Source organism: Pituophis catenifer, unplaced genomic scaffold (assembly GCF_029215685.1).
Source record: "Pituophis catenifer annectens isolate HBS135680 unplaced genomic scaffold, rPitCat1.0.hap2 SCAF_1, whole genome shotgun sequence".
In the NCBI taxonomy this organism is placed as follows: Eukaryota; Metazoa; Chordata; class Lepidosauria; order Squamata; family Colubridae; genus Pituophis; species Pituophis catenifer.
This window is the reverse complement of record NW_027256881.1, coordinates 68538785-68560183: the sequence shown is the minus strand read 5'-3', so window position 1 is coordinate 68560183 and position 21399 is coordinate 68538785. Positions and strand designations below refer to the sequence as shown.

At 36.1% G+C, this 21399-nt stretch overlaps 1 protein-coding gene across 1 annotated transcript in view; it reads left to right on the top strand.

Moving 5' to 3' along the window:
• Positions 1-21399, top strand: part of RYR2 (ryanodine receptor 2) — a 270507-nt gene that overhangs the window by 58864 nt on the left and 190244 nt on the right. Inside the window, exons 2-3 of the mRNA XM_070932540.1 lie at positions 10545-10664; positions 18013-18117. Coding sequence (XP_070788641.1) covers positions 10545-10664; positions 18013-18117 — 225 coding nt within the window. The remainder of the gene's footprint in view (positions 1-10544; positions 10665-18012; positions 18118-21399) is intronic.

The window sequence follows — 21399 nt, the reverse complement described above, 5'->3', positions numbered from 1 at the left end:
CTGTTCATTCTTTAACATTCAGTTAACTGTCCAGTAAGTCTTATTTGGAAACATTCTACATCTTGGCTAATACACATCTAATGGATGGTTTTATCTCTCTGTTCTACAAAGCCACTAGCCAAGAAGCCTCTAGCAAAGAAGAATTAAGATAGGAGTCTCATGTTCTTTATGACTTCTCAAGATACAATTGTTGTCTTGGTCCTTTTGCACAAGTTACTTGCCTGAAGCAATTCTTTCTACCTCACCCCATACCCAATTTAAAGGAATGGAGGAAAGGAACACAGGGTTCCCTTCTACTTTAAAGGAATGTAGGAGGAGATAACACTCTATAGGATTTGGCATTTACACATTTCACAACAATTGCTTTTAACAGGACCCCTCATTTCAACCCTGAACTACAAATATTCTCCTTTGCTGGGATTTTAACAGTGTAAGCGTTAATATATACAGTACATGCACCTTGAGTGAAATGATGTAGAACAAAGGCAACCTAAATGTAATTCCAAAGGAGTATTTTATTGAAATAAGTGTAGCATAGTTGGATCAACTGAACTGTACAATCTTCAGAAACTCCTTTTATAATTACCAAAATACTTAAACAAAAAAAGCTGATAAAAGTGCAGAATTTGGAGCACCAGTCCAGGAAAGCCATTCTGTGTTGTTTCAACAAATGTCATCAAGTGTATTTTTGTCAAAGTAAACAAAGGTTGCATGACATGTCACTGATCACTCAGTCGAAGAGATAGGATTTGCAGATTCGGTGTGTAATCTGTGTGTAAGAGCAGTAAGTCAGTTAATACAAGAATTGCTTTAGCTAAAAAGGAACTAAGAAAGATTGGCTGTTTGATATTTGCATGCAGTTAGCTTTATGATCAACGGTGACTACTGCAATAATTTTTGCAACCCACACTTCATTTTATTCAAGAGGAAGAGAAGTAAAATGTCTCTGTTCAGTGTATGGTATTGTTAGTATTCTGCCTATGGTGGAACTATCCTAGGAATATAATGAACATCCCATCCAAACTTTTGTATAAATTGGATCCAGAATATTGGATGGACATTAGGGAAAAGTCTTGCTAGTTTTATAGCTTTCTTTATGTTATGGAGAGTCTTCCAGTCATTTGGAGTACATTTTTGGGGAATAACTTGAAACTGAGACTGCAAAGAGGAATATTCTCCCCCTTTGTCCTAAAGATGCTTTTTCAGGAGGCAACTGGACTTTCTTGTTTTTCTTTGAAGACTTTTTGCTTCTCATCCAAGAAGCGTCTTCAACTCTGACTGGATGGAATGGATGGATTTATACTCCTTGCAGGCAGCTGGTCATTTGCATTCTTTTAGCGAGATCTTAAGGCCACTTAGAGATTTCTCTGTTTCGTCAGGGTCACTTGAGTAGTGCAAATGTGTGAGGTGCCTTCTTGGCTGCAGGCTGCAGACTCATCCCTAACAACCTGCCCCTATCTTCAAGAGTGAAGGGACACAGGGCAGAAAACATCCTTGGATAAGAGAAAAACAAGGCAGTCCAGTTGCCTCCTGAAAAAGCACCTTTGGGACAACCATGATCTGGATGACTGACACTCTCCATAGTTATTTAACTATGCACTTCGGAATGAACACCCTTCAAATGGTATGTGAGTATGAACAGATTTCTAGAAAAATTGCAGACTACAGGAGCCATTTGCACTTCAGTTTGAGATGCAGACAATACATACTCATCCCCAACAGCCTGCGCCTATCTTCAACAATGAAGGGACATAGGACAGAAAACATCCTGCAGCCAAGAAGGCTCCACACCCATTTTAATTATTCAGGTGACCCTGAGGACATAGCTAAACCTCCAAGTGGCCTCAACGGCTCTCTAAAAGAATACAAATGTCCAACTGTCTGCAAGGAATATAAATCCTTCCATTCCCCACTATCCAGTCAGAGCTGAAGAAGCTTCTTGGATGAGAAATGAAACATCTTCAAAGAAAAACAAGAAAGTCCAGTTGCCTCCTGAAAAGCACCTTTGGGATAACCATGACCTGGACGACTGAGAATCTCCATAGTCATCCTCCCCCTTTCTACCTCTGCCGGAGGATCATTCACCTTCAAATGATTAAGAGTTCTTTGATTTCTAGGACAGCCCTGCTATTATATTTTTATTTGTACATTTCAAATTCTTTCAGATTAAAAAACCCCTAATGATATATAGTATTTTTGAGTGCTTTTTTTAGCAGGGTCTAAATTGCCCCGCAAATGGAAACCCCGTTGTCAAAGGCAGGGGGATTTGCGTTCAGTAGAAAATGTGAATTTATATCCTTAAGTCTAAATTGAAATAGAAATACTGTGTTTTAATAGAAGAAGATGTAACCCTGTTGAGGACAATTCCAAAGCCTCTGCTGTGCCATTGTTTGGCCTATCTGTTTTTATTTGATTTAAGTTGGCGTTAGACCTAATAACCATTCAATTAGTACAGTGCAGCATTTCCGAAACTTATTATGAACTGTAGAGTTGGCAAGGTCAGAGACAAATGCTGTAGATCATATTATTTGTTATCATAACAATGCACAGATACAAATCATCTCTCCTATCCAGCTCTGTAATTCAAAGCTGATCGTGGTACATTGGCAGAAGAGGCACCAAAATTGAATCTTGCTTCTATTATAATAGCATTTGTATTTTGTAATTGGTGATTGCTTGGTTTAACAGTTATCCTAATCCTTGCAGTAAAGAATTTCATCTTGCCTACGAGGCTTCTTTATTTGTGAGATCAGTTGGGAGAAGCCTGATATTTTGTTCATGGAATATTTAATTATTCACCAGGTTTGCTCAATACCAAGATCCCCTTAATAGAAAACCTTGCTCTTCTACATTTGTTTCTTGACAATTGTCTAAGAATAGGCCATTGCCAAAGTTGGAAAGACAGACATAATACAGGTAGTAGTCATTGAACGTCCACTCATTCAGTGACCATTCAAAGTTACAGTAGTTCTAAATGAAAGGTACTTAACGATGTGTCCTTGTGGCCTACAGTCATGTGATCACAATTAGGGCGCTTGGCAACTGACTCACTATTGCAATATCAGTGTCCCAAGGTCACATAATCACCATTTGCAAGCTTCTGACAAGCAAAATTTATGGGAAAGCTGACAGGAGGTTGCAAATGGTCATAGGATACAGTCACTGTAGATTGTTGCAGTTGCATGGAAATTGGCACAGTCACGTGATTTCATGCTTTATAATTCATGGCTTAGCAATGGAGTTGCCAGACCCAATGACCATCATTAGGCAAGGAGTATCTGTGCTTCAGTTTTACCATAAGAAAATTTGGTTCTTCCTTTACTGTTCTGGTAGCTGAAACTTGAAATCAGTGAAAAGTCAAAGCTTAGATAGTTTTGCAAGCTTTATACCTTATAGCAGGCATTTCAGTACTGTACATTAAAGAAAGGGAGAATTTGGATAAGTTTTGTTTTTTTACCTTGCTTCAGCAGACTATAAATACATGTCTAGCACCTATCTAACTGCATCCTACTATCAACAAGCTTTGTGGCAGAGTGAAATGCCTGCCTGAAGAAAAGTGTCTGGGTCTGTACTAGATGTCTTAGATTTATTTTTTGGGACAGATGACTCAGCATATAACCAAGAACTCTAGATAGAAAGGGGGAGAAATGCTAGAAGGCACCTGTAAAGTGACATGTACATGCCTTAGATATACAATATAAAAAGAGTAAACGGAGAAAGGGGGAAGCATGCTATATTTCAGATGCTGCAAGATACACTGCCTGAGAGGATGTCATCTGGTTAATATCGAGTGAAGTGGAGGAATGGCCCCAGAGATTACAGGACTAGGAGAAAAACTGGGAGAAAAATCCTGGAGCGGCTTGTGAAAATGTGGGGGAAAAAAACAGGAGGACAGACTGTGTTGTGAAAGGAGATTCAGACAATGGACAGAAGAAACTTCTGTGTTAAAAGGTTTCTTAGGCAGCAAGACAGCCAGGAGAAAACTCAGACATTCCAGTATCAGTAATTGAGATAAGGAGGAAAGAAGAAGCCATAATAAAGTACTGTATATGTGGAAAATGAGGGAAAGAGACTTGAGAAGGAAGAAAATTAAATAGGTTAATACTTGACTGTTATATTTCACATTCACTTACATACATACTAATTTGTAAATAATAATCTCACTAGTATATTGTATCATACAACTTTATTAACACAAATATTTTACTGTCTAAAAATCCCTCATTTGTTTAGTACTAGTTGTGTGTGTAATTGTAATAGTTTCTATCTTGATCCTCCAACATCCTCCACATGTTATGCTTGAGAAGAAAAAACAGAAATGAACAGAATAGAACAGAACAGAACATTCTTTATTAGCCACATGTGATTGGACACACAAGGAATTTGACCTCAGATTAGTGATCTCTAAATGAAGAGCAGGCAAAGTGACAAGGAGGGAATTTAGAGTAAGTCCTTTACTTTCTATCTGTATCCTACTGTTCCCTTGTTCTCAATAGGTCATGAAGAGCTTGGCAATGGATTTATACCTCCAACAGAAAACAACACAAAATTTTGGGTTTTCATGTAAAACCTTGGGCATCACCAAGCATTTGTATCCCAATGTTTTAATTTGTTTTATATAAGGAACCCCAAGTGTAGAATTGCTCATCAGTTTTTTCCTCTCCAAATTCTAGAATTTTGAGACTCTATCTTAAGTGCTATGTTGTCATGGGTAGGATTGCTAATTATTACAATGGCTGCATGGCAGTTATGATCAATTAACACACTCCCACCCAAAAGTGAGATAGGGATTGGAAAATATGCAGGCACATTGATACTAATCAAAACCAATAGATTACCATAGACTTGAATAATCTATACTGCTACTCAAATTGAGGATATGAATAATATATGTCTCAAGCATGGGGAGTCTTAACAACAGTCTGTCTATGTTACAGTTGAAAATACCTAACCTGCTATCTGTAAATATGTGTGCTTGTGTATATGTCATTGTGTGATGTCATTGTGCCCCTTACCATTGGTTACTACTTACCATCAGCCCCGCCTCCTCTGTATATAAGCTTTCGCTCCTCTCAGATTGATAGCTGTCTATATGTGTTCCTGAGGAAGAAGAGAAATAAACATTATTATCACAAGAAAGTCTACAGTCTCTTATATTGGGTCTAACCAAGATAACCAAACTAGCAACAGTCTAAAATCCCTAAGTTGGGGTATTCCACAAAGAACCAGGATCATTATTCCTCCATCTTGTATGAACAGAAATGCTCTTAAAGCATCCATCTTATTTCCAAATTGTAAAATATTCTACCAAAAGTAACAGTGCTTTATAAAAATTGTATTACCTGTGATTTAGGGGTTTCTGAATAGAATATATGTAAATAGGTCAAAACAAAAAGAATAATGCAATATAGGTTATTGGGGTTGCTGAGCATTTTTAATTCATCAGTATTGTGCTTTTTTGTTTTCGTTTTTAGAAAAGAAATTCCCTGACACAAAGTAATGATAAAGGAAATAGGTCTAGATTCCTATGCAGATGGATTTTAATTAGACTTTTCCTTATGTCTCTTGCATCACATGAAGAGCCTGTAGTACAGTGGACTAAAGTACTGTTATTAACATCAGCTGCTTGCAATTACCGCAAGTTCAAATCTCACCAGGCTCAAGGTTGACTCAGCCTTCCATCCTTTCAAAGGTAGGTAAAATGAGGACCCAGATTGTGGGGGCAATAAACTGACTTTGTATAAATATACAAAAGTATGAAGGCTATTGCTTAACGCATTGTAAGCCGCCCTGAGTCTCCAGAGAAGGGCGGCATATAAATTAAAGCAAAAACAAAACAAAACACAAAAACATGTATTTGCTCCAGAAACAGGTATGAAGGGCAGAGCACTCTAATGGGAATTGGTTTCACTTGGTGGGTAATTTTTTTTGTATGTAAAATGACACAATGTGATGCAGCTAGTAGTGTAGGAATCACTTCATTAATGCACATGTTTTCCAGAGCAAAACATTGGATTGTGATTTGCCAGATAACAGCAGCCAGTATTCAGCTTGTTCTTTTTTGTAAAATGGCATAGCAAAAAATACCATGAGAAAATGTTTTAAGTCTGGTATTGAAGTAAAATGCATAATTTATGAGTTACCAGAGAACATTATGATTCGTAATAGAATTTTTCATTTGATTATGTTAGTATGCTGCTAACGTATCAGTTGCCAAGGAAAGTACAAAATTTATTTGCTGCCTCCTTTCATATCCTGGTAGCTATTTTTTATACATTGAACTGTTTTAACATTTAAAAATGCATGGATCTTTTATTTTTTCGTAGTTATAAAATATGCTATTTCATTGCGTTTGATTTGCACAGTATTAAAAGGTGTACTGTACTGTTACATTTAATTCTAGAAACACTGAATCTAAAATTAATTTTGCCCAAAATGAATTTTCACTTGAATCCTACTCCTTATTCTTTCCAGATGTGTTTTGATATGAAGGTAGATTTGTGTATTCCGAGGTCTCTCCTGGCTCTGAGAAAAACAGAGTTTGCTATTCCTTTATCTTTACTATTCCTTTATTTTAATGTGTATCTTCGTAACAAACTCTAATTGGTAGATTCTTTAAATGGTTTCTTTAGCTATGCTGTAGAGATTTCAAATAAATTAAAAAGTCAACATGAGGCCTTTTAATGAGGGATTTGTCCTATAAGACTTGCTTTTACAGGTCAGATTCTTAATGATAGGAAAGATTAGCAATCACATGCATCCAGCCACAGCATTTTTGATTCCTTGAGTTAGCTAACAAAGCTGAAAGCAACTAAAATATTCACTATTGTAATTGAATTCATAATATTTTGTTGCAGGACACCTAAGTTAAAGCTGAGGATGTCTGCAGAGAAAGGGTAGAAAAAGTCAAGATAATGTGCATAATAATATTTAAGCCTTGATTATTTTTGCTCACATTTTAAAAAGAACATGCCTCCCATCACATGCATCTCAATTTGCATTCCAGATTGGAATACTCTTACCTAAAATTTAGAACAGCTGAATAAATTTTGTATTATCATAGCAATGATAATATTCTTAAACAGCAGATTGTTATTAAATATTAACAGAGGTGAAATCTAAAAATTTTCGCTACCGGTTTTGTGGGCGTGGCTTAATTAGTGGACGTGGCTTGGTGGTCAGGTGACTGGGTGGGCGTGGCTTGGCGGTCAGGAGGGCATGGCCAAGTCGTCACTTCTTTGCCCTTTTTTAACCTACAAAACACAACACAACACAACTGGTTCACCCACAATGTAAAAGCAGCTGTGCTAGACCCAAAATGGCACCTGCAACAAGCAGGAACCTCACACAGGCACAAAAAAACCCAAAAAACCAACTTTCAAACTTTGCACACACACAACACAACACAACACAACACAACACAACACAACACAACACAACACAACACAACACAACAGGCTCACTCACAATGCAAAAGCAGCTGTGCCAGACCCAAAATGGCCCCTGCAACAAGCAGGAACCTCACACAGCCACAAAAAGTCCAAAAAACCAACTTTCACATTTTAGACACAGCTTTGTGAGATTTTGTGTGTTTGTGTAGTTAGAGTGAAACACTACAGAAACACACAAAATCTCAGAAAGCTGCACAAATATTATTTTATTTTATTTTTATTTTATTTTTATATAAAAGCAGCTAAATTTAAAACTTCGTAAACTTTAAATGGCTAGGTCTCAAAAAAGAACAACTAAAAAACCCCCAATGAACTATTTTTTTAAAGCTCTCAAAGGGGAAAAAAACTGGCAGGCAGGCAGGCAGGCAGGCAGGCAGGCAGATAGAGCTGCTCACCGATGAGCTTGATTGCAGGCAGGAAGATTCAGTTGCTTGCTGATGCAATGGATTGCAGGGATTACAGCAAGCGAAGCAAGGCAGGCGTGCGAAGGTAAGCAAGCTGGAGGCTTGGGGGCGGGGGGAGGGATTTTTGCTATCAGTTCTCCGAACTGCCCGCTGCCATCACTACCTGAGCCGGTCCGAACCGGGAGCATTTCACCCCTGAATATTAAGGTAGAGATGTTTTTGCCTATAATTAAAAGATACAAATCTTAGAAATTTTTCAGTTAAATGCTAGTTGGTATTCCATTTGTGAAGATGATGATGTCCATGTGCTTTTGATCAAGGAAAGGTAACCAAGAGTAAATGCAAATATTACATGGTATTACTCTTTGAGAAGGTGCTTGGTAGAAGTCTTGGAAAGAGCCCAAGAAACGACAGTAAGCAAAATTTGGGAAGTGTACTGTAGTTTTATGTTGGGAAGAAGTGGACAAGTAGATCAGTGTGAGAGTGCGAGAAAGTTTATTACTCCTTTACTAATTTAGAAAAAGGTGTATGATCTTTAGTTATGAACTATTTTATGTGAATATGAAATTGCAAGTTGGTTGCTGAATGAAATAATAATATAGTCTGGAATCTAAATGCAAGTAGCAATATATGGATACTCAGTAACTGGTTTGGTATTGAGGCAGGAAGAAGAGGAGAATTTCTTTGTTCCTTTTGTAGTTTTTTTACAAATAAATGAATCAAATTGCTTGCTCTGAGGTTTGACATGTTGGGCAGGAATGTGAATATATATGTACTTTGGATGCAGATTATGCTGTTTTTTTGGCTGAGATGATTTGTACCGAATATATTGCATCAGTGGTGGGTTTCAAAATTTTTTACTACCAGTTCAGTGGGTGTGGCTTGGTGGGCGTGGCATGGCTTGGTGGGCGTGGCTTGGTGGGCATGGAGGGGAAGGATACTGTAAAATCTCCATTCCCACCCCGCTCCAGGGGAAGGTTACTGCAAAATCCCCATTTCCTCCCAATCAGCTGGGACTTGGGAGGCAGAGAATAGATGGGAGCGGGGCCAGTCAGAATTTTTACTACCGGTTCTCCGAACTACTCAAAATTTCCACTACTGGTTCTCCAGAACTGGTCAGAACCTGCTGAAACCCACCTTTGGATTGCATGATGCAACCAGGAATCATGGTCTGAAACTTTATCAAAGAACAAGGTAGTTATATTTCACAAGGAAAATAGACTGAACTGTTGCAAGAAATGCATAAATAAATAGTGAAGAATTAGAGCAAACAGATGAATCTAATCACCCTGGTTGAATGTTTACTAAAGTTGGGAATTTAGTTAGAGAAAATTTAAGTCATTCAAATGGTTGTAGAAAGGGAGTGGGTAGTATATTGTCCTTGTGAAAAAGGAATGTCAAAAAGAGTAAAAATGGCTACGTAAGAGTACATTTGTGTGGCTACAGGTAGTCCTCGATTTACAACAGTTCACTTAGTGACTGCTCAAAGTTACAACATCACTGGAAAAAGTGTCTTATGACCATTTTTCACACTTATGACTATTACAGCATTCTCATGGCCACATGATCTAAATTCAGATGCTTGGCAACTGACTCACAGTTATGATGGTTGCAGTGTCCTGTGGTCATGTGATCATCTTTTGCAACCTTTTGACAAGCAAATTCAATGTGTAAACCAAACTCACTTAACAACTGTGTTCCTAACTTAACAATTGTAATGATTCACTCAACAACTGTGATAAGAAAGGTCGTAAAATGGGGCAAAACTCACTGAACAAATGTCTCACAAAGAATAGAAATTTTGGGTTCAATTGTGGTCGTAAGTTGAGGACTACCTGTATTGCATGGAAGTGAGAGTTGGATATGTCAAAAGAAATTGAATACAGTGGGAATGGAGTGTGTATAGGTATTTCTTGAATTATAACACTTAACCATTTAAAGTTACAACAGACTTGAAAAATGTTATTTACAATCTGTCTTTGAAGTTACAATTACTGTACCACAACCCATGATCATGTGATCAGATTTCAGGTGCTTGACAATCCTTTAGGGCTAAAAAGTGAGGTGGGTGGTATATAAATTAATTAATTAAATAATTAATTAAATAATTAAATAAACAAACAAACAAACAAACAAACAAATAAATAAATAAATAAATAAATAAATAAATAAATAAATAAATAAATATGTTTGTGATTTTGGTGTCTTTGAGTCATTGTTGACTAATGAAAATCATGGGTCATTCTTGAACAGCCATATTTAGCTTAGCAATCACCTTAATTGCTGCATCTAATATCATTATATTTGAAATTAAAATGTTATCTTAAATTCTTGAAATGAGGTTGTCATACAAATATATCAAAAACACGAATGCAAAGTGGTAAATCTTTCATTATATGTTATCTTGAAATCATTTAGAAAGATAAGTTTTTAAAATGACAGTGTGTATAAATAAGTAAATCAGTTGAAAAAAATCTTTTTTGGTTTAATTGTGGACATAGTATGTGATTGTCCTGCTGTGCTTATTTCTTCTCATTCAGTGATGGCTTATGTCAGTGAAATAAATAAATAAATAACTGTCCTAGAATTAATTTTGACTTCAGCTATATTTGGAAATACATCCCAAAGATCTGCAATTCAAAAGACTTAATTTTGTTGTCATTCTCTCTCTCTCTTTTGTTTTTAATAGGATGATGAAGTCGTTCTGCAGTGTACTGCTACTGTTCACAAAGAACAACAGAAATTGTGTCTTGCTGCAGAAGGATTTGGCAACAGGCTCTGCTTCTTGGAATCAACTTCTAATTCCAAGGTACATCAAGCTGTCTTGTTCTAATACTGTTTTAGATATTACCGATTCTGCTTCACGAACCATGTCAGATGTCGAGAGAATAGTGGGCTGCAAGGGACAGCGAGCTGTAACATTGCATACAAATAGCAACATGAGGTTTTACTGACAAGAAGCCTGGTCTTGTGGCAGTTTCGGTAGCCTTACATAACTTTGTACATAGGCATTCATACATAGATGTATAGTTAGGATTCTTGTGAAACAACTGTGGTTATCTGTGATATAAAACAGTTTCTGCAATTTTAAAATAGTAAGAGGTACTCTGAGACGACATTCTTTTTTTATATGATTTTTATTGCAACTTTTAAAAAATAAGATTAAAAATTAATACAAACTAAATATAGAGTAAAGAAGAAAAGAGAAATGAAACAAAGTGAAGAGAAAGCAAAAAGTGCACAGAGGAAAAAAGGTAAAAAAAAATAGAAAAAGAAAAAAGATAGAAAGAAATGGCTTCTGATATTCTTCATAGCAGCTAGGAGTATATTTTAACATCTCTCTCTTAAGTTATATTTCAGAGTACATTCTTAAATGCATCCGAAAAGGCACCTCAGATTTTACTAAAAAAAAAAAAAGGCAATTGAAATTAATGAAAGATTAAATTTACTAGAAATCTGTACAGAGCTTTTGTGGGAAGAATGGGATTTATAAAACAATTAGAGTCATGAGTGACAAAGTGACTGCAGTACCAAGAATGTCATCAGGGACAGAAATAGCTGTAACAAATAAGTTGATAACCTGGTATCTTGATGGATTCATTGTGTTCTTGTTGGGATCTCATTGTGTAGCTCGTTGGTGGAAGCTACAGCTGAAGCAAAATGCAGGAGCAAAGTTAAGATATATAAATATAAAGTTCTAAGTACTGATCATAGTTACTTTTTCAGTGCTATCGTACCTTCAGAAAGTCACTAAACAGGGCAGTCATTAAGCATAATCTATCTGTATTGTACATAGTTAGATTCTAGTGTATTTTTAATTCTCTATATTATTTGAAGACATATTTGCATGGCAGGGGATATATGACTATTTTGTTTTCTTAAAAAAAACTTGAGGTTTTTTTTCTAGGTATGTTTTTGAAGTAGTTTTAGCTACAAATGTTTTCTTTTGGTGAAGTTAGATATGTTGATGAGAGAGTTGAATATATTTTTTAAATTCTGAATATACGATCTCCAAAAGAGATGGTGAGTTCAGGCATTTTTTCCCCAATATTTTCCTTAATATAATTTTAATTAAACATATTACTTCCCATATGGCACAGACTAAATGTTTTATTTTCAGCAGCTCATCATTTTCAAAGTATTATTCATCATCATAAAAATTAATTGGAATGTTAAATATTCATTACAATAGCACTGATCTTGATGGATTCATCTATCCTGTTCCCTTGTAACAGAAGAATCCTAAAAAAAAGTAACAGAATTGAAGTTCAGTTCTATAATAAAAGGTATTTCTTTAACAAATAAATATCATTAAAAAAAACCATATTGTTACCAAGTTTTTGTCCTGACTCTTAAAGACTTCATGCAAGTATTTGTAATATTATTTATTTTGTTGATTCTGTAAGACCTTATGAAAACAATTTTTAATAGTTTTCATATGCATGTGCATGAGCCTTTCTGTTTTGCCATGTTCTTTCTGTCACTACTGTGGCTTCCTGACCTGTATATAAATTTCTTATCAGGCCATTGAATTGTTCTGGGATTCCCATTTTTCTGAGCACTTTCCACAGGTTGATGTGATTGACATAATCAGTGAAGCACATATTTACTTCTTTTGGGTATTATTTGGCTTTTTCAATTATTTAGCATGATCAGGAATACCGTTTTGTGTTCTTTAGCCTTTCTAAACCAGTTTGAACATCTGGCATCTCTTTTTCCATGTAGAGTGCTAATAGTGCTCCTTGTCAGTTTTTAACAGTTCTCTGAAGCTCATTGTTAAGTTCCCTTCTGAGATTTTTGTCTTTCTTGGCTTTGGCTTCTCTTCTCCTGTTGTGAATTTTCATGGTTTGTTCTGATTTCCTTTCAATTTCCATCCAATTTCCTTCCTTCTGTTTCTTCATTTTTGGCAGTTTCTTTTCACATTCATCCTTAATAACCTCTTTAAGTTTGTTTCATAATTCTTTTGGTTCTCTTATCAGTGAGTTTCAGGACCTCAAAGAGGTTCCCGATGTTTTCTTTGAAAATGGTAGGTGTTTAAGACTGTATCATGGAAAACTGGCTTTCTTCTTCTTTAGCTTAACTTGGAACTTGTACATGAGCAGTTTATGATTGGTTCCACAATTACCATCTGACCATGTTTTTGGCCTGGAAGAAATTTTATTTATTAATATACTGTATACTTGCCTATCGCTATAGCAAAATTACAATATGTTACAGTATAAATGATATTGAATCAAATCGATCTGGCAAGTTTAGCCACTAAGTTTATTCTGTCAGAAGAAATGTTACTCCTCCATGATAGAATCAAAGATGAGAAGATAATAACAGAGAACAAAGCATCAACTGCCACATGAAATTTGTAACTTGGGTAATAGTCTGAAAAGGAAAAAGTGACAGAACTGATCTAAATGTAGTTTTACCTACATGGATCTTGTACCACCTTTTAAATTACTCTATGGAAGTCTCGATAGAGATTTTTAAGCCTACACACACACACACACACACACACACACACACACACACACACACACACACTTTAAATAGCACATGGTTTCTCCTAGCTAAGTCCCCTCCCCTCTTGAATTCCTCCCTGTAGAAAAAAATCCAGCCTCCTGTGAGTAGGAAAATGCCAGGGAATGGTTTTTCTTGTATTACCCATAGTTATGCTCTTTGGTTACATTGTTTGAATATGCCCTCAAGTGGTGAGAAATGGTATCTACCATATCTGAGAAAATAAATGCCTCATGTTTTTTTTTTTTTTTTTTTTTTTTAATTTGATTTATATGCCGCCCTTCTCCGGAGACTCAGGGCGGCTTACAGTGCGTTAAGCAATAGCCTTCATACTTTTGTATATTTATACAAAGTCAGCTTATTGCCCCCACAAACTGGGTCCTCATTTAACCTACCTTAGAAAGGATGGAAGGCTGAGTCAACCTTGAGCCTTGGAGAGATTCGAACCAGCAGTAAATTGCAGGCAGCTGTGTTAATAACAGGGTGCTTTAAACCACTGTAGTACCAAGGCTCTGGTTGTATCAAGGCTGTTAAAGTTACATTTGGAAATTGATTATATCTTTGCTACTTTATTTATTAAATTTATTTGCCGTGAGGTGACTCTGGATGGCTTTCAATGTTACAAGTAATAAACCATACAAAAATATATATCTACCATGTTTCCCCAAAAATAAGACCCTGTCTTATATTTTTTTGAACCATGAAATAAGCGTTTGGCCTTATTGCCATGTGCTCAAAAGCCCAATTGGGCTTATTAGGGGATGTCTTATTTTGGGGGAAACAGGGTAGTAACAATAAACATACAACATTTGATTATAAAATGGGAGGGGAGGGAACAGGATACCCGGAGGATGGGAGGTGAGATCTACTATTGGACCATAAATCATCACCAGTGTGATACATCCCCATTGGGGCCCAGGCCAATGGGCACAGTCAGGTTTTCAGACCCTTACAAAAAGTCATCCCGGGGGCAAGATATGCAAAGGGCTGGAGCCACAGCAGAGGTCTGAATCCTGCCAGCCAGAATTCCTTGACCAATAGGATCCGCATTATGCCTCCTCTGTTGTCATGGATGAGGCAGACCTGTCCCATTGGGGTGAGATAGTTCCTCAAGTCTTGGATTCATGCTATGCAAGGCTTTATAGATAATAATCAATACCTTGAATTACACCTGGAAGCAAACCAGTAATCAGTGCAACTTGCAGAATAGCAGTGTGACATGGGCCACTCTAGAGCCCCCAAAGACTGCCAGCACTGTTTATGGAAACATTCATGTAACACTGGCCTTTAACTTATGTTGAGTAGTGTTCTTTCTCTTATTAATAAAAGCCAGAAAAATAAGATTGCATAAATGAACTATTAAATGTATTTTTATGAACAGTCATATTTACATCCAAAACTTAATAAGCAAATGAAGCCTATTTTTGATGGTTTGAATCAGCTTTCCCCATATTTTCCAAGTGTAAGTACCCTTGTGTTGTGTGTATGTTGTAAAAGCAGATGCATAACATAAGCCACTTTTAGAACACCATTCATTCAAAATATTTTATTGTACCCTTCAGCTGAGAAGGCTCACAAATAGACTTACATAAAAGCAAACTCAATCAGCAGTAAAGCACATACAGTGAAAGCATCATTACCATTGGTACATAACTCTCTTTAGAAATCCTGCATAAAGCATATAAAAGAATACCTTAATATGTTAAAAAGAAATGTGTACTAAGAAATAAAATAATTCTGTGTGAAAAATGAAACGATATAATTTTAGACTTGTCCTTTCTTTGCATTAGGTCATAAATAAAACTTATAGTCGGCATGATGCATATGTAATTACAACATCAGTAAACTTCAGTTTACTCATTTGATTTTAATTGTTCCCTTGGATTGTTTATCGTCTGGCTGTTTGAGGCTTCTTCTGTAGTTAGCACAATGATCTCTTACAAGTTTTAAGTGTTTGGCATCACAAACAAAATCACATCAGCTTTTAAAACCAATGTGCATGTAGTTAAACCATTTAACTCCTAGAAGCTTTAACTCTATAGAAGAAAGAACTTAATTAAATTTGCTAAAAGAGTGAGCATTAGACTGAATATATATCTTACTTTAAAACAGTCCTGGCATTGAAATAAAACATGGGGCAATATTCTATCGGGCTCATATTATTTCATTAATTTTATTTTCCATTTCTAGATTCCCTATTTTCTTGTTTCCATTGCTCAGGATGTACATATAACTGTTCAAATTTGACATGTGTGTTAGGAGAAGTCCAAGTGTGAAGCCGGCCAGATTGCAGTGGTCTCAAGTACAGGAAGGACAAAAAAAAGGGGGAATGAGCAATGGACATTGACCTCTAAGTTTCCTTTTGGGATGAGTTTAAGTGGCTTGAAAATTGTGGTGGCAGCTGCACTGGCACTGGAATTGCGAGAATATAAAGCTAAGTAACAGAGATGGACAATATTCATCCTTTGTAATTATACAGCCTAGGAAGATCCCATCTGCTCTTTTACAAAATTATTCTTATAGTGTGTATGAATAGAGGAGAGCCTTGGTCTTCCCTTCAGAATATCAATGCCCCCCCATCCAACTAGGGGTCTCACCTACATCAAATGAACAAAAAAATGTATGATGGGCAAATGATGCTAAGGTTTAAAGCATGGGTCTTTCAACAGGCAATCATAGAACACTGGAACTTTAAAGACTTTAAAGATGGAAATGGGGCTGCAACAGAAACCATATTAGGTTGCTGTCATTTCTGTGTAAAAGGAATTGTAATTCATGGTTATGATTTGAAGGTAATAGCTACATGTCTTATCCTCCCCCTTCTATACACTACATCAGAGATGGGGAACGGTGGCCCCTGTATGACTTGTGGACTTCAACTCCCAGAATTCCTGAATCAGCATGGCTGGTTCAGGAATTCTGGGAATTGAAGTCCACATGTCATAAAAGAGCCATTGTTCCCCACCCCTACACTACAGCAATAGGCAAGTTGCCATAGCTTGTTTTGACGCTGACATTAACAAGGAAGTAAAGGATCCTATCGGTAAAATTTTGAAGTCAGTCCTTTTAGGAAAAGATTTCAAAAGCAAAAGATTTTTTTATTTTATTGGGTTAGGTATAGGATTGCTTATTCAACTGGTTTTGCCATTTTGATGAAAATCGATCATTGGATTTTGATTTGGGGTTTTTTTGGACATTTTGTACTTTTGTTATTTAAATATTTGTTTTTACTTCAAAATCCTATTTCTTTGATATTCTGAAAAGTTTTTAATTGTTTAGTATTTGTTTGTTACATGCCTTGTTAAAAACTACACTAATTTTTCCCTGTTGTTATGCTGAAAAAAGTGTATAAACATGATTGTACTGTATATAATTCTGAATATCTGTTTGATATTTAAAGTAAAATAAAGTCTCCTTTGAATTTAGCTAGACTCCTGGTGACTACATGAATACTTCCATTATGTTTTCTTGGCAACTATATGGAAGATGTTTGCTACCATTTAGATGTTCTTTCTTGTCTACAGCCTAGAAAAGTTGTTTCTCTTTCCAAACCTGCTTCCAGGCCCTGGCATAGTTGGTCAGGTTCAGCCACCTTTGAGAAGATTTGACATTTACTTATTAGTACTGACCATGTGATATCCAGATAAAGACATAAAGTGGGGCAAAATTGATAAAGACTTATTGGATATGAAATGGGCAGCAAATACATTTCATAAATAAATAAATAAAATTTCTCACGGCAGGCTATTCCCAGTGAAACATGCACATTAGGATGCTGGATAAGGGAGCTGCTTGGTAAATTGTGCATATTTAAAGCCTTGGATATCTATAGTGCATGCCCTTCTGAAGATTTTAATGTAAGGAATTGATTGATGGAGCACAGATTGTATGTAAAGTAATGAAATAGTTGAAGTTTGCATTTCATTATTTTTCTCAAGCAGGATAAGAGTTTTTCTATGCTTATTAATGTGAATTTTCCACTTTAAATTGATTAGAAAGGTTGTCATGTTTTCTTGTCTCCCTTTATATTTCTAACTGAGTTTTTGAATTTGATCAGTGATAATAGTCAGCCTAAACACATAAACATGGAGCAATGTCTGTTTGAATTTGGAAGATATTTCTTATAACGTCTGTAGCTGAAATCTTATGGACATCTAGGAATAAGTCCTATTAATATCAAATGATCTTCAAATTTTGGGGGTTTAATGGACTGATTTGTTATTCTAAGGAGATATTGTAATCTCTTTTACTTTAGCAGTCATTGATTATTTAAGAAGTCATAAAGCATCAGTTTATCAAAATAAAATCCTATTAGCCATTCCTTTGCTAGGACACTGTACTACACATTAGTCTTTTTTCCTGGGATGGTGGGTATATTTCTGGTTTTTAAAGGAAGCTTATGAGGCTGATCTGGAGCCCAGAGGCATTCTGAGATTATTCTGAACATTGGTGCTCTGCAGTTTATTAGCTTCATATATTTTATATATGGATTTAGTTAATGTATTCATACATGCACACAGAGTAGAAGAGCTGGGGGACTGCAAGGTAGCTATTTCCATGTACACTTCAGATACAGAGGATTGTGATAAAGTATCAGGAAAATGCCTTGCTCAATGCTCTTTTCATAATTTCTTTTTTTAAATTAGAATGTTCCTCCGGATCTCTCCATCTGTACTTTTGTTCTGGAGCAATCATTGTCAGTCAGAGCTCTCCAAGAAATGCTGGCTAACACAGAGGAGAAAGCAGAAGGGGTAAGTTGTGATATGTGTAATGGGATTTGGAATTAAGGATAAATAATAATCTTTTGTAACATTCAGATTTTGTCCAAGAGGATCCAAATCAATTCTATAGGGCAGATTTTGCAATATTATATTTTTATTAATTCATAATAATAACAATTGCCTATTTACTGTACTTAGATGCTTTTAATAACTCTTAGGATCTTGGTTAAGACTTAAATTATTAAATTTCCACCAAAGCTGTATTGAAATAAAGAGATTGCAAAATCCCATTAAAGCTTTTGTGGTCCAACTCAGAAAGGAAAGGGGAAAAAAAAAGATTCTGGTGCTTGAAGAAAAAAAAAAGAACAGAACAAAAATTACGCCTTTTATAAGGTAATAAAATAATGGGATTTTGGATATTAACTTCTATCCTGGTTATTCCTTAGTTTGTTTTTTGGTATCATTATTTATTTAGATTGCAAGTTGTGGCACACAACTTTTTAAACCATTTTAAATTCACATTAAATTAGCCTCTTGTGGGGAAAAAGACACTTCCCAACATCATTGACTTGGATACAGATCCTGTATTCACAGACATAGTGCTAGGGAATTGTTTTTTTTGTTTTTTTTTAAAGAGCAGGAATAGTGACATCATCTGCATTGCCTTCAGGCATCCCTCTGCATTTTGCTGCAATCTTCTCTTTAGCTAGGGCAGAGCACATGGATTTTTCTAGCAGCAATATTTTTCTGGGAGCTATCTATTGTAATGCAAAACATTTTCAGGTGGCTTGGTTTTGAATGAGCCCAAGATGATTAAAAAATTGTTCTGGATAAAAAGAATTGGTAGAACTGAATGCAGAGTATTCCTTAATATTGGTGCATATATAACCTCCTGCAAACTAGTCTTCCTGCTTTTCTCATCTCTTTTTGTTGGCTGTCTGTATTGTCTTTTATGCCTTATGTGATTATGAAGGAGTTCTGAATGGGTTTTTTGGCCATGTGCTGTCAGCTAATAAAATAAATAACTTTATTGTAATTGTAGATGTATACACAGTATACTCATACAGCGAAATTCACTTAACGCCCAAAGACATGTCCAACACACATAACAATCCCCAAACACACTCCCACCCACCACAATTCTCCATCCCTAAAGTACCCAAACATCCACACAACAGACCAGGTAATACTGTCCAACAGCTCACTGATGGTGGCCCTTTAGTTCATTGTTGAGTGCAATTATAGCTCTGGGATAAAAACTATTCAGAAAATGTGTGGTCCGAGTTTTAATTGTTCTGTATCTTCTGCCAGAAGGCAATAGTCCAAAAAGATTGTAAGCAGGATGGGAAGAGTCTCTGAGAATGTTATGCAACTTTCTTAAACAGCGAGATTCGAAGATGTTGTCCAGGGCTCGTAGCTGGAGTCCGATGATATTCTGGGCAGTTTTAATGATTCTCTGTAGAGCTTTTTTGTCCGCTACAGAGCTGCTCCCATACCATGCAAGAATTCCGTATGTCAGGACACTCTCAATGGTGCTGCGATAGTAGGACAGAAGTAGATGCTGAGATAGATTTATCTTCCTGAGCATTCTCAGGAAATATAGCCTCTTCTGTGCCTACTTCACAAGCATGTTAGCATTCATAGTCCATGAGAGATCCTCCGAGATATAAGTGCCCAGAAATTTAAAACTACCCACCCTCTCCACCTCCTCACCATTTATGTACAATGGTAGATTTAAATCTCTCTTCCTTCTGAAGTCAATTCTAAGTTCTTAATAGAGGGGAAGGGGTAAAAAGTGTTGGAAAATTACTATGTGTAATTTCCATTTTAGTTTGTATCCTTGTCAATTCCATTCCCTTTTTTTTAACAAGTCAATTGTCAAAAACAAAACAAAAGATGGGCAAAAGCAGGGAGTAAGAAAGATAGGTACAACAGGTAAAATTTTATATTATGTATGTGTGTGTACGCACGCACATGTATTTCCGTATCTGTCTGTCTGTCTATTACCATGAAGTTTCCAGAGCCTCTGGAAGCAATCCTGTGAATAATTAGCAATCCCAAAAGGAGTGGTCTTTGTTCATTCCAACTTTCTATCTTCTATGTCCAAACAGCAGAATTGAGATGGAAAGTAGGACATGAGGTGATCCCTCGTTTATTCTGAATCATTGAGAAAGAGTGGATGGGGATGATATATCTAAGGAGACTTTTTCTATTTGAATTCTTTATCAAGGATTTTGCTGCATATTGTTGGAGGAAATTTCTGTTTTTTATATCTTGAAAGATAATGAACTGTGTGTTCTATCAGAATTAAATAGGCTAAAAGTAATGTAATTTAACTGCTCTATAATCTGCTTTAAACAGTAGAAAAGCCTTTTCCTCATACATCTTATACTTCCTATTATCTTTTCATAATTATCTCATTTTGTTCAAGGTAATTTGTGAGGGGTAGGTTTATCCCCTTTCTTATTAACAACCCTTATGCTCGTAACAATCCTGTGAGGTTGACTATACTTAGATGTTTGTTTAGAGGTCCTAATGTAAGTAGAAATGGACCAGGAATTCAGTCGATCATAATACATTCTACATTTGCCAGTACATTATTATATGACTGTAATCTTCCCTAAATACATTGGAGTGTGAAATGTACTGCTTTTCATAATTGTGGCTGTGTGCTCTTTCTTATACGGACTCCCTTGCTGTGCCATCATGAGTGCCTGTACTTCAAAATTTACTAATGCAGTACTGCTTTTGTTCATTTTTTCTTTTTCATTCTCTGCCTCAGTCACATATATGGATTGTGAATTTGTGCAGATTCTTCCTGGAAGCCTTCTAAACCAGTGATTTTCAACCTTGGCAACTTTAAGATGTGTGGACTTGAACTCTCAGGATTTTTTTAAAGTTGCCAATGTTGAGAAAACACTAGTCTAAACCATGGAGGACCAATCTGGCATGTTTTGCTTGCTCTCACATAGGAACTTCTTACTTAGTTGTGGTGGTGGTGGAAGGTAGTCTGGATTTCCAGGTGGGTATGGCATTCCAGAGGGCAATGAGACAGTGGAACTTAAATAGTTGGGAGAAAGAGTTAGAATATCTATAATGATGCAAATAGTTGTTTTAGTTTGGTAAGATTTCTGCCATAGGTGAGTAACAATAAAGTAATTCTATGTGTCTTTCTTGGTTTTGGGGGCCTGACAGTTGTCTTCTGACCTCTAGTACAGCAGTCAGTATATTTTTCCAGATGTGTCTTTGACCAATTTCTTGTTGAGAGGTTTCCTTGTATACCTTACTTAAAAGCATTGTTAGTGTACTAGA